General features: G+C 43.8%; 1 protein-coding gene across 1 annotated transcript in view; it reads right to left on the reverse strand.

Annotated features, from left to right (window-relative positions):
* Rigi (RNA sensor RIG-I) overlaps positions 1-15,823 on the reverse strand; it is a 46,948-nt gene that overhangs the window by 13,592 nt on the left and 17,533 nt on the right. The window contains exons 6-13 of the mRNA XM_051157740.1: positions 12,808-12,915; positions 12,208-12,361; positions 11,068-11,326; positions 9,978-10,140; positions 8,329-8,433; positions 3,747-3,904; positions 2,726-2,861; positions 113-261 (exon numbers count right to left, since the gene is read on the reverse strand). Coding sequence (XP_051013697.1) covers positions 113-261; positions 2,726-2,861; positions 3,747-3,904; positions 8,329-8,433; positions 9,978-10,140; positions 11,068-11,326; positions 12,208-12,361; positions 12,808-12,915 — 1,232 coding nt within the window. The remainder of the gene's footprint in view (positions 1-112; positions 262-2,725; positions 2,862-3,746; positions 3,905-8,328; positions 8,434-9,977; positions 10,141-11,067; positions 11,327-12,207; positions 12,362-12,807; positions 12,916-15,823) is intronic.

Raw genomic sequence — 15,823 nt, forward strand, 5'->3', positions numbered from 1 at the left:
CTAATCTGACACACACAAACATACACACACACACATACACACACACACACACAAACATACACACACATACACACATCACTCACACACACGCGGGCGCACACACAAGGCTCACATCCACAAGTGCTCTGGTTTTCACGAAGAGGATGGTCTTGGTGTCCGGCTTTAAGTGGTACTCCTCTTGTAAAATCAAGTAGAGGTCTCTGAGTTTCGGGTTCTCATTGCTAGGATCCGTGGAAACCATCTCTAATTCTTCCAGCTTTTCTGCAAATGGACAGCATTTTGCAAAAGTTTTATAAATGTTAACATTTTCAAACAAACTGTAGCCTTCTATTTCAGACAGTTAACCTGTCCCTTGTTGACCAGAAATCTGAGAAGGAGACACTAATTTCAACTGGTGTCCCCCTTTAGAAAAGGAGTTCAGCAATACGAGGCGCACAGGTCTTTGGCACAGGAATCTACAGCTGGGACTTTGGCTCATAGTTCTATTTCGAAAACTGTGGAGAGGATTCCAAAGACAGCCAAGGAGGTTGTTGAGACTATGAAATACAGAAATACAGAAATACAGAAAACAGCCTAAGCACCGGGTGCTGAGAAACCGCTCAGCAGCTCTCAGGCCATCCAGCTGATGTAAATACACTGTTGCTATTAAAGTTAAAATTACATATACCTGTTGATATGGATTTTTTTAACTTTTATTTTTGCTTTAAGACAGGGTTTCTCTGTGTAGCCCTGGCTGTCCTGGAACTCACTCTGTAGACCAGGCTGGCCTTGAACTCATACAGACCCGCTTGCCTCTGCCTCCTGAGTGCTGGGATTAAAGGTGTGCGCCACCACCACTCAGCTTTCCAAAAGGTATTTTAAGTTAAAAACTGAAGCACAGGATATCTTATCTTTTTTTTTTTTTTTAATGTATATATCTGCATGGGACACTCAATGATGGTCAAACCAGGTCAAACCAAATTATGATCATCAATTGCTAAGTTCTTGAGACTTATGGGACCTGGTTTTAAATATAACCATTACTAAAAATTCAACTCGGTATCCTTGCAGCTTAATACTAAAAACAAACATAATAAAGAGCCATGCTTGTTAATTTCCTAATTCATTTTATTACACTTTGCTATTATTTATGCTCTTGAGTTGTGTATGCATATATATATATATATATATATATATATATATAGATAGATAGATAGATAGATAGATAGATATAGATATAGATAGATAGATAGATAGATAGATAGATAGATATAGATAGATAGACAGACAGACAGACAGACAGACAGACAGACAGACAGACAGACAGATAGATAATGTCTTCTATAGTTGCATGTATAGTGGAAATGTTAGCATGCGTCACTGCTCAGTTTGGCAAGTTCAATGACATGCTTGTGGTTGGAAATCGATGCTAGTGGAAGGATCTGTTCCACGGAATGGAGGCAGTGCTTGCTTCATCCCTTGTTGGCAGTCTAGACTTTGTAAAACACTAAGCACGGAATGCAGATTAAATTTAGCCTTTATTTATGAATCATGTACAATGCAGAAATGTCCTACCCATGCTTGAAAACTGTTATCTGGTTCATAAAAAAAAAGTTGCTCACATCACTGAGAAATCAGCAAAGTTCTCTGTTGTTGGATTTTGTTCTTACTCGTAGCACTAAGAGAAAATAGAACTGATATCCATTTCAAAACTACGTTTTTGGTAATTGCTATCTCTGGTTGGCTATGGACACAAGGGGCCTGCAAAGACCACCAAAAGCATTCTGTGGGACACAAATAGCTAAAAGTAGTTTACAGTGAAGAATTCCATGTTTATTATTTGTCTGTTGTGTGTTATGGTATCCCCTATATCAGTAAAATATATAATAAACATGCACATATATGTATATATATATATTTCACCCAGAGAATTCACTGCATATTTATCAACACATCACACCACACATGTGTATAATAAATAATTTAGTAAAACAAAAAAAATTATTATTAGCGATTGCTTCTAGGAAATGTACTTTGAAAGAAGTAAGAAAACATTTTTCACTTACTGTCTTCCCATATTTGGAGTATAATATAAGGATAGTATGCCATTTTTCTCATTATTAGAAGTATATATAGTCAGGCCATAGTGGCGCACGCCTTTAATCCTAGCACTCTGGAGGCAGAGGTAGGTGGATCTCTGTGAGTTCGAGGCCAGCCTTGTCTACAAAGCAAGTCCAGGACAGGCAAGGCTACACAGAGAGACCCTGTCTCAAAAAGAAACAAAGAAACAAAGAAAGAAAGAAAAGACATATACATAAAGCATAATCTTCTTAACATCATCAGAAACATGTGCTGGTGTTATTAAACCGTTCTAAATTGCTGACTTAATCAGAATGCCACTACCTATTAACTGTGGAAAGCACCTTTTCCAGATCCCACAGTTTTCCTTTTTCTCAAGTGAAAAATGGGATAAGCAACAGGTGTGTCCACAGGTATTAGACTTCTCTGAAGCCAACCCCGCTGTGGTTTTTGGTTGGTTGGCCTTAAGGCGCTGTCAGGGTTTCATTTGCGGTGCTGGGGAATTCAGCCGCGTGAGGTCATGCTGCATCCCAGCCCCTAAAATGCCTCATCTTAGCACAGCACAACAGCCCGAGCATCAGCAAATAAACACACGCTAAGTACGACGTGTACGCTGCCACTTATGCCACCGGGCTCTGTGACTTCCAACCCAGGAAATCACCCTCACCTTCAAACCTCTGCGTGAGCTCTTGCTCAGTCTCATCAAATGCTGCTTCTCGGACATCGCGGAAGAAGGCTTTGAGGTAATTTAGGGCATCTTTCATCTGTGCATCCTCACTGATGATGAGAGCATCGTTGTATTTCTGTTTGAAATGAAAAGTGGTTCTCAATACGTTTCCGAGGTCCCACATGTTCACTTCACTGAAGTTCAACTTGCTGTCCTTAGCACAAAACTGGTTTCAAGAAAAATCTTTCTAATATAGTACAGGTGAGTTTTTAAAGGTGAGTGGCCCTTAGTGGGGCTACAATCAAAATCTCTGAACCAAAAGCTAGTTTCTATTTTTGTCTCAGTTAGCTAGAAATTTAAATAAGTAGGTTCCCTTTGAATTATAAAATCCCACCTTGGGATAGAAGAAGAAATGGCACATCATAAGAAAGAATAACAAAAGCAAATCAGCTTTGATAGCCCCTTAAATTCCAAGTCATACCTAAAGCATACATGTGCCTTTCAAAGTAATGGCCCACCTATGCTGAAGGTCCACTGAGCATTAAAATCCCACAAGCATGTGCTCGGCATAAGTCTGTAGATATTTCCCATAATGTAACAAATAGAGGTGGTGGCTGTCATAGCCATTTCTTCCTTCTGTGTTAACCAGAGGCCCCCGGGGTTCTACTGTGTGTCTTTAACAAAGTTAAGACCACACAAGCCTCAGGATGTGCCAATAGGAGCCACTTCTTGAACTCAGCTAGATGGTGGCCACCAATCACAAATCTAGAACAACAGTGTTTCATCATCACCCAATTTTCTCCAACCCCACCCATCCATGGGGCAGAGCTAGAGGAATGACACAAAGCCCCGAGCCTCTGTTCCAGGGTGGGGACTTGCTGTTAAATTTCAGAAAACAAATGAAGCTCGTGATGACTTTTCAGAAAGGTTCCTAATTGAGCTCTTGGACCTGAGGAGAAGCTAATGTCCCCTCGGGAGACATTGCAGTGATGCAGACACGCCACTCAGAGCAGCGCTGTACCCGCAAATGTGATGTGTACAGAAAGAGCGCCGTGCAGATCCTACTCTCCTCTTCTTTGTCACTCATCTGAAACACCGTGCACGCTTTGTGGACTGCGACAATCCACTGTTCATACTTCTGGGTGCCAAACTCTCTATTTTGAATTTGAAAAAACCTCCCTAGAGAGTAAAAAAAATAAATAAAAGATGTGTGAGCACTAGTTCTTACATGCCTCATCCTCTAATTTTCTTTCGTGTTCATTGTAAGTAAGATATGTATCCTGAAGTAAACTGAGTTTTCAGCTATGAGAGAGAGAGAGAGAGAGAGACAGAGAGACAGAGAGACAGAGAGAGACAGAGAGAGACAGAGACACAGAGACACAGAGAGAGAACAATAAAATGATCATTTACTAAATGAATCAAAATCAAAGTTCATAATTGCATTTAATCTTTTCTAATCCCATGAGGTCAATATGTTCCTTTAAAAAGAAGAAATGGGTCCAGAAAGACTGAGTAAGGAGCTGGAGAGATGGCCCAGTGGTTAGGCTCTTGCAGATGACCCAAGTTCAGTTCCCTGCCTCATACTGGGTGGCTTCCATCCACCTGTAACTGCCATTCCAGGGGACACGATGCCATCTTCTGGCCCTTTTTGCCACAGCACTCCTCACATATGCAGTCACATATGCATACACATAAATTTTTAAATAAATAAGTCTTTTGTAAAAGGAAAACTAAACAATTTGCCCAGTGTCACATAGCTCATATTGTGTGGGTAAAACAAGAATTCAAACACAGCTTTGTGGTGTTTTTAAGTTCTGCAGGGTTAGAGGGCTGAGAGCCAAAGTATTTCAGAAATGAAACAGTGAAGGAGGAAGAAGAAGAAAAGAAGAAGAAAAGCAGCAACAACTTTGCCTTTCAAAATGAGGCAGCTATCGACAGTTACTGCACTGTGTGTGTCTCAAGAAGCCCAGGACACTTCATCTTTTCACCTCTCCCATTCCGGCATCCCCCTCAGAGTAAAATCCAACAAATTCAAAAATCTAACAGTAAGAATACCATTAGAATAACGAGTTTCCAGAACTTCATCAGAGACAGGTATACAAACATGGGAGGGCCGGGCCCCTTCCCAGCCTGTTCTGCTCTGCTGTGAGGCCAGGACATGAGATCTCAGAGCACCCAGCACAGAGCAGAGCTCAGACACGGTTGTCCTGGATGCCTCTGTGTGGTGCACACATAGAAGCTAAGCCTCAGCTGCTTGGTTCAAACATGTAGGGTCCACTGTGACTCAGATGCTGAGGGAAGATAGCAGTGTGGGCAGAGGTGGAAAGAACCACAGTGGCTTGGTCTAGTAGTTTAGTGTCCTGGTCTTCTTGAGACAAGCACAGTACAGTAAAATTCAAAGACAAGAAATGCATTTATACCTTAAATGCTTCCCCCTACCGATTCATTTTCAGTAATAGAACAAAGGATGGTGCCAACAAGTAGCCGTGGCAAGCTCTTCCCCACTTTCACCCATGGCCAGGGTCTCAGATATATTGCCTAGGCTGGCCTCAGATGCACAACCTTGGTAGACCCAGTACTCCCTGCTACAGGGATGACAGATGGTGCCACCACACCCAGCTCACAGTGAGATGCTTTCCAAGGCCCACAACAAATGAGACAACTATCTACAGTTACTCAACGTGGAGAGGTGGGGAAATATTCCAAAGTATGGATGTTAGCTACAGTAAGAGGAATAAAAAAGTAAAAGTCACACAATTCCATCCCCATCTGATCCGTTCATTCACCACGTTAGCCAGACCGTGACATCTGGTTCCCAGCTGATTTCTGTACCACCTGCCCTACAGAGAGTTCCTAAAACTGTATGAGAGAGCATGCTACCCCACTACTTCAGGGTCATTAGCGGGTTCATTATCCAAACTCCTCCCCTAGCACTGTGCCTTAACTACTACTATTTAAGAGTCTCCTGGATGCTCCTGTGGCAAAAGGCTGGTCCTCAGTGTGGTGAGGTTAGGAGGTGGTGGCACATTCAAGAAGTAAGGACAGTGAGAAGGTGTTAGGCCATTGGGGGCATTGCTCTCGGAAGGGATTAGTGGTGCTCTAGTGACGCTCCAGTGATGACGCACATCTTGGGAAGAGGAAGCAGGAGGTCCCAGTTCAAGGTTAGCCTTGCAGAGATCCCGTCCCAAAATAGCTCCACCCCAAGACCCAGCTTTACCACTCCTGGGCAGATACCCAAAAGATGCTCCACCATACAACAAGGACATTGGCTCAACTATGTTGATAGCAGCTTTATTCATAATAGCCAGACTCTGGAAACAATCTAGATGTCCCTCAAGAGAAGAATGGAAAAAGAAACTGTGGTACATTCACACAATGTAATACTACTCAGCTATGAAAATCAAGGAAATTATGCAATCTACAGGCAAATGGATGGAACCAAAAAAGATCATCCTGAGTGAGGTAACCCAGATCCAGAAAGACACACCCATGGCATGTACTTATTTATACGAAGATATTAGCCATTTAATACAGGGTAACCATGCTACAACTCACAGATCCAAAGAAGCTAAGTTACAAGGGGGGATGCTTGACTCTCACTCAGAAGGCGAAACAGAATAGACAGCAGAAGTGGTTGAAGAGAGGGAGCAGGACAGGAGAAGGAGTGCTGAGGGAAATGGTCAGGTGGGGGGAGACTGAGGGAGGGGGACAGGAGGACAGAGGGCTCCCGGAGAGAAGAGAAGCCATGGGCAGAGCATCTCTGAGACAAGCTGGGGACCATTACAGGGTGGGCTCCTGGGAGGATATGGGGGTGATGCTAGCTGCAACCCCTAATAGTGGGGGTCATGGAGACTGACGAGGCCACCTTCTAATGAGACAGGACTCCTGGTGGAGGGAGGGGAACACCAATCCACCCACAAATTCTTCTACCAAAAATTGAACCCTGGGGCTGGAGAGACGGCTCAGTGGTTAAGAGCACCACCTGCTCTTCCAAAGGTCCTGAGTTCAATTCCCAGCAACCACATAGTGGTTCATAACCACCTATAATGTCATCTGATGCCCTCTTCTGGCCTACAGGTGTACATGCAGACAGAACACTGTATACATAATAATAATAATAATAACAACAACAACAACAACAATAAAAATTGAACCCTGCCTACAAGATGTGCAAGAATAAAGATAGAGCAGAGATTGAGGGAATGTCCAGCCAATGCCTGGCCCAACCTGAGACCTATACCATGGGAGAGGTAGCCCCTGACATGATTAATGACAATCTGCTCACAGACAGGAGTCTAGCATAGTTGTCCTCTCAGAGGCTCCAGCAACAGGTCAAAACAGATGCTGAGACTCACAGTCAAACACTGGGCAGAGTGTAGGGAGCCTTTGTGAAAGAGTGGGAAGAAAGCTAGAAGGACCCAGAGGAGACAGGAGTTCCACAAGACCAACAGAGCCAACTAACCTGGGCCTGGGAAGATGGGTGGGTGGCTAATGGAGACTGAAGCATCAATCAAGGACCATGCGTGGACGGGATCTAGGGCCCTACACACATGTACCCGATGGGCAGCTCAGTCTTCATGTGGGTCCCCTAGTAAGGGGAGTGAGGGCTATCTCTGACAAGGACTCTGTTGCCTGCTTTTTTATAACATCCCCCCTGGTGGGGCTGCCTCACCAGGAAAGAGGATGCGCTCAATCCGGGTGTGACTTGATGTGCTGGGGCGGGTTGGTTGAGGGGGGCTCCCCGTTTCTGAGGGGTAGGGAAGAGGGATGGGGGGAATAGGGAGGAAGGATGGGGAGGAGAGGAGGAAGGGAGCTACAATTGGGATATAAAATGAATAAATAAATACCTAAAAATTTAAAAATAGAAATAAAAAGGAAGGAAATTTAGATGATTTAAAGACAGTATTTTTCATGTATTTGTGCCCAGATGGATCTTCTTTGTATCTAAAAAGAAAAAAAGCAAGAGAGAATGAAAGACTTCTCATCAGGCTTCTAAATAACCTGGAAGGAGGAGAGTCTACATCTGGACCAGGCATGGTGGCACATGCCAGCGACCCTAGGACACAAAAGGCTGAAGCCAAAGGGTTCCTGCAAGGTCAAAGCCAGCCAGGCCAGCCAGGGGTACAGAAAGAGACCCTGTCTCAAAATGACTAAAAAAGTGGGGGCTGGAGAGACAGCTCAGTGGTTAAGAGCACCAGCTATCCTTCCAGAGGACGTGGGTTCAAGTCCCGACAGATGTGGCAGCTCACAGGTGTCTATAACACCAGTTCTAGGAATCTGACACCCTCTTCACACACACAGTGTTCACACATGCATGCAGACAAAAACACCTAATCACGGAATATAAAAATAAATCCTTTTTTAAAGGACTAGAGAAAAGAAGGAAGACAGAAAAAAGAATAAAAAAATAAAGAAGAGACAGGGAGGGAGGGAGAGGGAGGGAGGGAGAGACGGAGGAATACATGAGATGACCCAGTCCACATCTGGATATAAGCTCATCACTGAAGTAGAAAGACACTAACGAGCAATATGCAAATACCCCTAAATGGAAGGAACACAGACACAGAATGAGATTTATCGCGAACAACTCCACACTGACTCACCAAGCTCCTGAGAAACATTCTTTGCCAGCTTTTCTGTCTCCTTCATCAGCTGAGATATGATGGATTTAAATGTGTTCGTAGTCCGTGACTCCACTTTCCTGGAAACTAGGGTCAAAGGAATGTGAGTAGTTTGAAGAAAGCCATTTCCAAATCCTCTTCTGCCCATGACACATCCCCTAAAGCGACAGGCTCCAAGCTCACTAGTAAGTGGCCCAAATTACAGCAGATGCTCAAAAGCCTCGAAAACGCTTCCTGCACTCGCTGAGCCTGGTGTCTCTCCTAGCCAAGTGTACCCCAGCTTCTCAGTGGAGCCTTTCTAGTGCCTCTTCTCTCACAGGTCTGGCAGCCCCCTGGTTTCTGCAAATGCCGCGGTCCAGCCCCACTCCCCTGCTTTGCTGTTCTTGTGTGCACCTGTGAACCCCCTGGAGCACTCCTATTGACCTTACCCTAGTCCGTACCATTTGCGTTTGTGTACTTTAGGCAGAAAAAGAACTGCTTTGGCCACCTGCCACGCTTTAGGGATACTTGACAAGGGCCACCCTGTGCTGCACAGAAGGCCAAGTCTTAGAGGAAACCGGTGCTTAAACTCGCCCATCAGAGTCCTGCAAGGCAGGTGGCAGGCAAGTCATCTCCCAGCAAGGGGAAGTCTCTGTGTGGTGGCTGCTGTAAAATAAGCATGGGAAGCACTGGAGGAGGAAGGTAGCCATTCAGGAAGCATAGCTGGGACACAGGCTCAGCACGTGGAGGGCTTGCAGAGCCAGAGGAAGCAGCAGAACTGGCTTCACGAGACTTAGGAGTACATGATGGATGGAGCTCAAAGGGCTCAGATAATAGAGAAGTCCACGGGTGTTGCTAATGGGGGTGGGGGCACCTTCCTCATGCTCTCTCCACGGGGAGGCTCCCAGAAAGCAACACTGCCATGACCTCCCACTCCGCGGTACCCGCTCTGCCACGACTCACAGGGTCGGTGCCCAGGTGAAGACAAAGCCATGCGGAACTGCTCTTCCTCCCTGCTCACACAGCTAGCTAATAATTAATAATCTCATTTTTAAAACATGTCCGGTCTTTTGATGTACCAGAGCCATACAGGAACAAGACACTCCCACAGTAACTGCCAAAGGCATAGAGCACAGAGGCTCGACACAGCCACTAGCTACCAAACAGCTTACATTTTTTAATGATTTATTTGTTTACTATTATTATACAGTGTTCTGTTTCCATGTACACCTGCACAGTAGAAGAGGTCATCAGATCACATTGTAGATGGTTATGAGCCACCATATGGTCGAACTCAGGGCCTTTGTAAGAGCAGGCGGCGCTCTTACTTAACCTCTGAGCCATCTCTCTAGCCCCCGAGGCACTTAAATTTTCTCACTACCTCCTTCGCTCTGTTGCTGGTGCCTAGGGAAGGGTTTTAGAGAGAAAGGACAGGGATGTCTGTCCCTTTCAGGCCACTGTTGAGACTCATCCATAGCTAGTCAAAGGAGGTTGATTAGGAAGAAAGATAGGAAATGTAGCTATTTCTGAAGTTTGGAGTTAAAAATGCTTTTACCAAACAAATACAACAAGAAAGCTTATCCACTGTCTCTGAAGTAGGGGAAACAGAGGGTTCCACATTCCCAAGGGGTGCATTGCTGAACCCCACTTACTTTTCTGGGGCTTATAAACAACCTGTTCCAGTTCTTCCACGTTGTCTCTGACTGTGGAGATGACTGACGCATCAAGGGCAGCGCAGAGTTTGCAGATATGTAACACGGCTTCGTCTACGGTCTTGGCGTCTCCCACACCCACGGAGGCAGTCAGCCCAATGACCTGTAAGGAGCACCCCAACACTGGCTCTCTGACGTGCTCTAGCATGTGAGGGGCACAAAGGCCCCCGAAGTGGAGCTCTAAATAGATCTTAGCATCCAACGCTAATCGGTGTAAGAACCGAGAGGAAACCTCTTCCTCGCAGGGCTACTCTGTTCTTCATCCCCATGTCTCCTACTAGAGAGGCAAATGTCACCATGGGAACGAAAAGGAACGGCACGTCCATTCCAACCACACCCATTCCACATTCACACCGTGTGCTTGAATAAGCGCCTTCAACAATTGGTGGAGTTGGGAAACAGGCATCCGAGACGAGAACTGTGTAGATTCAACAAGACAACTTCCTTCAGCAGTCACGAAACCCAAGGATTAGCTCACCCGTAGGAAATCTGTTTACTACCAACAGCGCTTGAGAAAAACAAGCTGTGGGCCCTATGCTAGATGTCCTTTCACTTGTCCTTCCTAAGTGGGCAATTGTGGGAGCTAAAGAGTTGCATACAATTTATGATTTACAGGTTGCGTGTCTGTGAATTCATACAACCCTGGATCCAAAACTATTCTTTGAAGCCTCATAAGTACTAAGCACGTATAAACTTCTCGCCTACATTCCATAAACAATACAGTGTAAGAACTATTTGCATAAATTTTATATTATGGTGTACAATATTATTAGTAACCTAGGAAAGCATGTAGATTACATATGTAAATGGAGGGAACTTCAGCTGCCTAGATTTTGGGTTCTGTGAAGGATATCCACCTCAGATGCCAAGGGACAAGTGCCTGTCAACTGAATGAACCAGAAGTGAACAGAGAGTTGGAACCGATGGAGCTGGACCTGAGGAGAGCAGCTCACATGTGGCCACAAATGAGAAACTAGGTGGGATTCTGGAAGAGCATGGCTCTTCTTAGAAATCGCCTGACAGGAAGTACCTGAGGCAATGGGTCTGACGACCCTCCAAATTTCTGATCTAGGTATCTGAACATTATCTGGTTGTACGGGTGCTGTTTGCTGGTGTTGTGACACTCATCAAATATCATCAGAGTGAAGACAGACAGCGAGGAGATGGTCCCGTCGTTGAGATTGTTCACAAGGATCTGGGGCGTCAGGATGATGATGTCATTGTTTTCAATAATGAGCTCCATTGAGACATTTTCAGTTGTTGACCCAGAAATGCCCGCAATGCTGTACCTGAGAAACGACAGAAATCCCTTAGTGCCAACTGTGATGCGAACAAGGAGACAAAGATGAAATATCAGATCAGAGCAACAATGGATGAAGCTTCCCCCTGAGCCCAAAAGAAGACAACTGGAGAGGACCTTGAGCTTTCATGTAAACCTGACACAAAGCCAGTGCTCAGAAAATGCAAGCTGGCTATAATTGATCACAGTATATGTATTCTTTCAAGTCAGTAGGGGATAAATGATTCTTAAGAGAATAATATCCAATGAAATGAAATAAAATAAAATAAAAGCATTAAGGATGACCAGTGAGGGGCTGGAGAGGTGGCTTGGTGGTTAAGAGCACTGGTTGTTTTTCCCAAGTACATGGATTCACATCCCAGGACCCACATGGCAGCTCACAACTGTCTATAACTTCCTCGAAGCAAAACACAAATGTAAATAAAATAAATTAAAAAAAAAAAAGGATGACCTGGGCGTGGTAGTGCACACCTTTAATCTCAGCACCTGGGAGGCAGAGGCAGGCGGATGGATATGAGTTCAAGGCCAGCCTGATCTGCAAAGCAAGTCCAGGACAGCCAAGGCTACACAGAGATGCCCTCCTTCAATTAAAAAAACAATAGCACAGGACAACCAAGCATGCCATTGTACACTGTAATCCCAATACCTGGAAGGTAGAAGGAAGAACACCATACCTTCCGGGCCAACCTCAGCTACACAGGCCGCATAGTACACTGGAGAATAGCTTGGGCTATGTGAAACCCTGTCTCAGAACAGAACAAAGAGCCACCAAAAACAACAAAAAACCCCAAACCAAACAAAGTATATTTATTGCATGAAGCTAGTATTTAAAAAAAAAAAAAAAGCAGTTGGAACGATGGTAATACATACCCAAGTCTTTCAAAATATCGTGAGAACACAGTCGCCTGCTGTTCGTACACAGGAATTTGGTTAGCAAAAAAGACCACTTTCCCCCTTTGTCCAGGTGGGAACTTTTTAAGATGATGTTCACATATCAGAAGCGAGACAAAAGTTTTCCCACAACCTTTCAGTATGGAAGGAAAAAGAAACAGACAACCAGTGTCAGACGTTTCTCTCAAACGGTACTTATTTTTGGCTTCTCTGTCACCCTTGGGATACAAATAAACTAATCACTCACTTGCCCTAACAACAAGAGTTTAAGCTACGACTGAAAACCACCAACCTGCTTCCCAGGTAACCTGCACTCAAGCAGCAAGAACCAAAAGTAAGGTAAAAAGGACATTCATCTTCCATTGTCCATGTTTCTTAAACACACACACACAACACACACACACCACACATTGAGATACGACAGCTTTCCCAACAGCAAATATAACAGGAAAAAATTAATCATTTGATCACAGGACTCAAAAGCTGCGCTTTTTTTTTTTTTTTTTACAACACCGAAAAGTAAAAGAAAAAGCAAAGAGAAAATTATGTAAGCTTAAATTGTTACAGCAATTGACTTACCAGTAGGAGCACAAATTATTGTGTTTTTCCCTTTCTCAGCAGGCAGGGCGAGCTCCAGTTGGTAGTTTCTTGGCTTCAATGGGCCGTGCAAATAATGAGAAGAGGCTTCTATAAGAAAGAAGGGACAAAGTTACCAAACAGCTCCTGCCCTAAAAACTCAGGCTTAACCGGAGTTCTGACTCTAGGAACAAGGGCCCATTTTGAGGATCTTGCTTCTAGTTAATTGTCCCACTTCTCTCTTGGACAGACAGGCTTGTCTCTCAATGACAAAGTATCATTAGCAAGGAGACGGGAAGGTGGGGGGTGGCAGTGAATTTTTTCTCTTAATGGTTGGAACTTTATCAAGAAAAAGGAAAGCAAGAATGGCTTAATTCAGAGCAAAGCCGCTTGAAACAAAGTGACAACAGATTCCCAAAGACCCCTGAGGAAAACCAACTGTTAGCGTGGATTCTCAGAGCAACTTCTTAGTGAAAGGGAACCTTGCTGTGTCTTTCTTTCTTTCTTTCTTTTTTTTTTAAGTCACGTTAATTCTTTTTTTTTTAATTTTATTAATTTATTCATATTACATCTCGATTGTTCACTCTTCCCCTGTTTCCTCCCATTCTTCCCTCCCTCCCATTTCTCTCCTTCTCCCCTCCCCTATGTCTGTGATTGAGGGACATCTCCTCCCCCTATATATGCTCTTAGAATATCAAGTCTCTTCTTGGTAACTAGCTATCCTTCCTCTGAGTGCCACCAGGTCTCCCCATCCAGGGGACATGGTCAGAAAAGGGGCACCAGAGTTCGTGTGAGAGTCAGATCTCACTCTCCACTCAACGGTGGAGAATATCCTGTTCGTCAGCTAGGTCCTGGTAGGGGTTCGAAGCTTACTGCCTATATTCTCCTTGGCTGGTGCCTTAGTTTGAGGAGGACCCCAGGACCCAGATCTGCCTGTCATAAAGTTCTTCTTGTAGACTTCCAGGACCCTGTGGGTCCTACTATTTCCCCTTTCTTCCATGCTACTCTTGCCTAAAGTCTCAATCGGATGTCCTCTCCTCTGACCTACTTTCTTGGTAAGTAAAGATTTTCATGGTACGTATCCCTTGGACTAGTGTTTTGATATAAGTGAGTATATACTGTCTGTCTCTTTTTGCTTCTGGGTGAACTCACTCATTATGATAATTTCTAGATCAATCCATTTGTCCACAAATTTCGGGAATTCCTCGTTTTTAATAGCTGAGTAGTATTCCATCGTGTAAATATACCACAGTTTCTTAGTCCATTTTTCTACTGAGGGACACTTAGGCTGTTTCCATGTTCTGGCTATTATGTATAAAGCAGCTATGAATATGGTTGAGCATATGTCCCTGTTATGTGGTAGGAGATCAAGGGGATCCAAATGGGAAAGGAAGAAGTCAAATTATCCTTATTTGCAGATGATATGATAGTGTATATAAGTGACCCGAAAAATTCCACCAGAGAACTCCTACAGCTGATAAACACCTTCAGCAAATTGGCAGGATACAAAATAAACTCAAAAAAGTCAGTAGCTTTCCTGTATACAAATGACAAACAGGCAGAGAAAGAAATTAGGAAAACTACTCCCTTCACGATAGCCACAAACAATATAAAATATCTAGGAGTAACTCTAACCAAGCAAGTGAAGGACTTATTCGAAAAAAACTTCAAACCTCTGAAGAAAGAGATTAAAGATGACATGAGAAGATGGAGGGATTTACCTTGTTCGTGGATCGGAGAATCAACATAGTAAAAATGGCCATCCTACCAAAAGCAATTTACAGATTCAATGCAATCCCTATCAAAATACCTACAAAATATTTTGAAGATATTGAAAGATCAATTCTCAAATTCATATGGAGAAATAAAAAACCCAGAATAGCAAAAACAATCCTATACAACAAAAGATCCTCCAGAGGAATCTCCATACTTGCTGTGTCTTTCAGAACCCTGATGGCATTTTTTTTCTCAGCACAAACAGGGTTAGAGTGATCAGAGGCTTTATCTCAATAGCAGGTCAGCATACAAAATGTCAAGAGACACAGAAAAGAGTGAAGTCACCTAGTGTATCTAACCTTCCCACTGTAAAGAAAGAAACTTTCTAGAAGGTTAAAAAAAAAAATTGGTGGGTGGTGGCGGCACGTGCCTTTATCCTAGCACTTGGGAAGCAGAGGCAGGCAAATCTCTGTGAGTTCGAGGCCAGCCTGGTTTACAAAGCAAGTCCAGGACAGCCAAGGCTACACAGAGAAACCCTGTCTGAAAAAAAAAAAAACAAAAATAGAAAAAAAAGAAGAAAATCACCTTTACTAAAAAGACATTTATGGATCACTGTGTATTTGAAACATTTAAAGTAATCCATACTGTGTCACTCTGGAATGACAGAAACCTGTGTTGTTCAGTTGCCGACACCACTTGTAAGGCATCTTTTTTTTAAATGTTGTTCTAAATTATCACAGTGTTTTTTTTATCACTATTCATCATTAATCTTATTTCCTTCCTGATACATTTTGTTACAAATATTTTCTTATGGCATATCTTAAAACTTTCTGAAAAAAAAAAAAAAAACCTTTCTGGTCTCTTGTTTTGGGGGGGGGGGGGGGATCAAGACAGAGTCCTGTGTCCTGGACATGCTTTGTAGACCAGGCTGGCCTCGAACTTACAGAGATCTGCCTGCCTCTGCCTCCCTGAGTGCTGGGATTACAGGTGTGCGCCACCATGCCTGGCCACTTTTTGGTCTCTTTATGATAAAATTTTATTTCAAGGAGCCTTCTCCAGCCACAGGGAACTTCACAGCACCACGTATATGACAACAAGTTGCTCTGAAGCCCACACAGAGGCTGGCAAACAGCAGGCACACGGCCTGCCTCATCCACTTGTCTGGCAGCCCTGGGATCTTGGGAGGAGACAGAACAAGTGGCTCATAACCAGAGGTATTCTTTTAGAGAGAGAAAGGAGGCGCTGGCATGTCACAGACAGGGAAGTCCTGGGATCACTGTTCAGATAAAGACTTGGACATAAG

This window comes from Acomys russatus, chromosome 2, assembly GCF_903995435.1.
Source record: "Acomys russatus chromosome 2, mAcoRus1.1, whole genome shotgun sequence".
Lineage (NCBI taxonomy): Eukaryota > Metazoa > Chordata > Mammalia > Rodentia > Muridae > Acomys > Acomys russatus.